The sequence below is a fragment of the Paramacrobiotus metropolitanus genome, unplaced genomic scaffold, assembly GCF_019649055.1.
Source record: "Paramacrobiotus metropolitanus isolate TYO unplaced genomic scaffold, Prichtersi_v1.0 Parri_scaffold0000057, whole genome shotgun sequence".
In the NCBI taxonomy this organism is placed as follows: Eukaryota; Metazoa; Tardigrada; class Eutardigrada; order Parachela; family Macrobiotidae; genus Paramacrobiotus; species Paramacrobiotus metropolitanus.
In genome coordinates, this window is record NW_026570277.1 from 155,589 (window position 1) to 157,628 (window position 2,040).

At 43.8% G+C, this 2,040-nt stretch overlaps 1 protein-coding gene across 1 annotated transcript; it reads right to left on the bottom strand.

The window, feature by feature from the left end:
* On the bottom strand, positions 1-2,040 carry LOC129592959 (uncharacterized). Its single transcript, XM_055489117.1, has 3 exons — positions 1,806-2,040; positions 840-1,643; positions 1-300 (listed from the first exon to the last, which is right to left on the bottom strand). The coding sequence occupies exons 1-3, from the start codon at positions 1,884-1,886 to the stop codon at positions 157-159; spliced, it is 1,029 nt and encodes a 342-aa protein (XP_055345092.1). The 5' UTR covers positions 1,887-2,040; the 3' UTR covers positions 1-156.

A 2,040-nucleotide genomic window follows, 5' to 3' on the forward strand; every position in this document is an offset into this window, starting at 1 on the left:
TTTCCAGTCAGTTTGGCGAGATTATTAGTAATGCCTAGTTAGCTTTGTTCGGCGTTAATTAAATTTTGTAGTCGTATGTACTTAAAAAACGAAAAACAAGTTCGAATTAAGCCGCTCCAGTACAAGAACAAAAAGGTACCGTAGGACCAAACGTCGTTATTTCACATAGTACCAGAGGGCATGCAAGCACAACTTGTTCAGCTTGCGTACGTCCACGTTGGCGATGTCGTCCTCCGTCATCAATACTCCGTGGCTGTACGCTGAGGAACGCGGGTCAGTTCCTTCATATGCTTGTAGAATCTACAAATCAACAGAAGGCGTTATGTTAAGAAAACAAAAAAACTATCTGGAACACAGATAAAAAAAACTTTTAGTACAAATTTGAGACGTAGAAAGAGCGAAGCAAACTTACTCCGCCGTCAACTAACTTCATCACGAAAATTACTTTTTCGTTATATTATTCTGGCACTCACCCGCACCCAGAACAGACACGGCGAGATACGTACTAGCACGCTGACTGGGGATACTGATTATACGAATATTTGTTTGCTTATTAGACTGGTATTTTATAACTCACGTTTTGTAAATATGAGACACCGTAAAAGCATCTTAAAACTTTGCTTTATTTTCATTTACTTTACTTTTTATTTGTTTTTTCAAATCATTTTATTTATTTTATCAAAATATTTATAACGCTTATTTTATTTTTATTTATAACCACAAAATACATAAAAGATAAAACCCAGTCAGCAACTTGCACCACAACCACGACGCAGTTTGGGAGGGCCAGAATAATTCAATGCAAAAACCAAAACACAGGTGCGCTTGTGGTACAGTACCGCTTGGATGTGCGCAAAGTGGCCTTTGGCAATATACTGTGCAATGCGCTCCATATCCAGCGCCGGTCCGCTGCAGAGCAGATGCTTCTCCGCCACTTCCCAGATCTGCGCTTCGTCTGCATTGCTTAAGATAAAAACCTCAAAAGGAATACGAAATTCGAGAAGTATCGTCGCCCCGCTCTCCTCTCTTTGCTGCAAGGACTGATCTTTCCAGATCAGACGGTCACAGACAGTCGACAGGCTAGAACGCAGCGCGGCCATCGTGGAAAATCCATGTTTCAATATCAACGGATAGTCGATCGTCAGCGAGCAGCGGTGCATAATTATACGCTGAACACGGATACCGGCTTTGTCGGCCGCATGTTTAATCAACTTCAAGGCCTCATCGACCTTACTCAAATCGCTATAATTGCTGCAGTTCACATCGGTGTCGTGGATGCAGACGGTTTCCGTATCCCGAGAAATGTACTTGAAGAGACAGTTGTATACGACATAATTACCGTTCCATTTCTTCGCCAAATGCGGTGAAAAGGCGCGATGGATACATGAAGCGTGAACATCTCTGCACAGCTCCGCCGAAGTGAGAAGGGTTTCCCACAGTTGACAGGTGCGCCGGCAGCGCTGTCGATCGACGGTGTCCAGTGAAAAGAAGACCTCCTTCAGCACCTCCACAGGCAACGCCAAAGCGCGCCCCATCTCGCCGCCCGGCGTTTTCCGCTTTGGTTCATCATCTTCCGGATTTCCCGAATCATCGAAACGACGATTTCCGAAACATCGCTGTCTTTTCCGATGGAACATTTCTACCTAAACGAACATCACTAGTTATTACAAATTTGTAAAATGGTTTCTACTCAGATCATGAAATTTGTTGAGCGTTAACAGGCTGTTAGATTTAATTTTTAAGAAACACTACATGTCTCCATAGCCTATTGCCAATAACCACGGACATTTCTCCAATCAACTTACGATTTCAGATGACGTGACGGGAACCCTTGTGCGCAAGTGCACGTAGTCCATCTTCTGGCTTAGAATGGAGAAAAATAGCATACAATATTCTTCCTCAATCTCGTGGAGTAATCTGGTCGCAAAGGAACGATCCAGAGTCCAGTAGTCAACCGGCACTTCACATGTTCCAATAAGGAAATGTCCCGGTTGAAGGCGCGTTCTTTCGGGTTGATCCGGCGAGGAAATCAATCGGACC

What these genes read in the sequence shown, in the direction of transcription:
- LOC129592959 (XM_055489117.1), bottom strand. Translation starts at nt 1,886, where the DNA reads ATGCTATTTTTCTCCATTCTAAGCCAGAAGATGGACTACGTGCACTTG. An exon ending in CCGTCACGTCATCTGAAATC is followed by an intron (nt 1,644 to 1,805) that starts GTAAGTTGATTG and finishes ATGTTCGTTTAG; the next exon opens with GTAGAAATGTTCCATCGGAA. An exon ending in ACTTTGCGCACATCCAAGCG is followed by an intron (nt 301 to 839) that starts GTACTGTACCAC and finishes GTTGATTTGTAG; the next exon opens with ATTCTACAAGCATATGAAGG.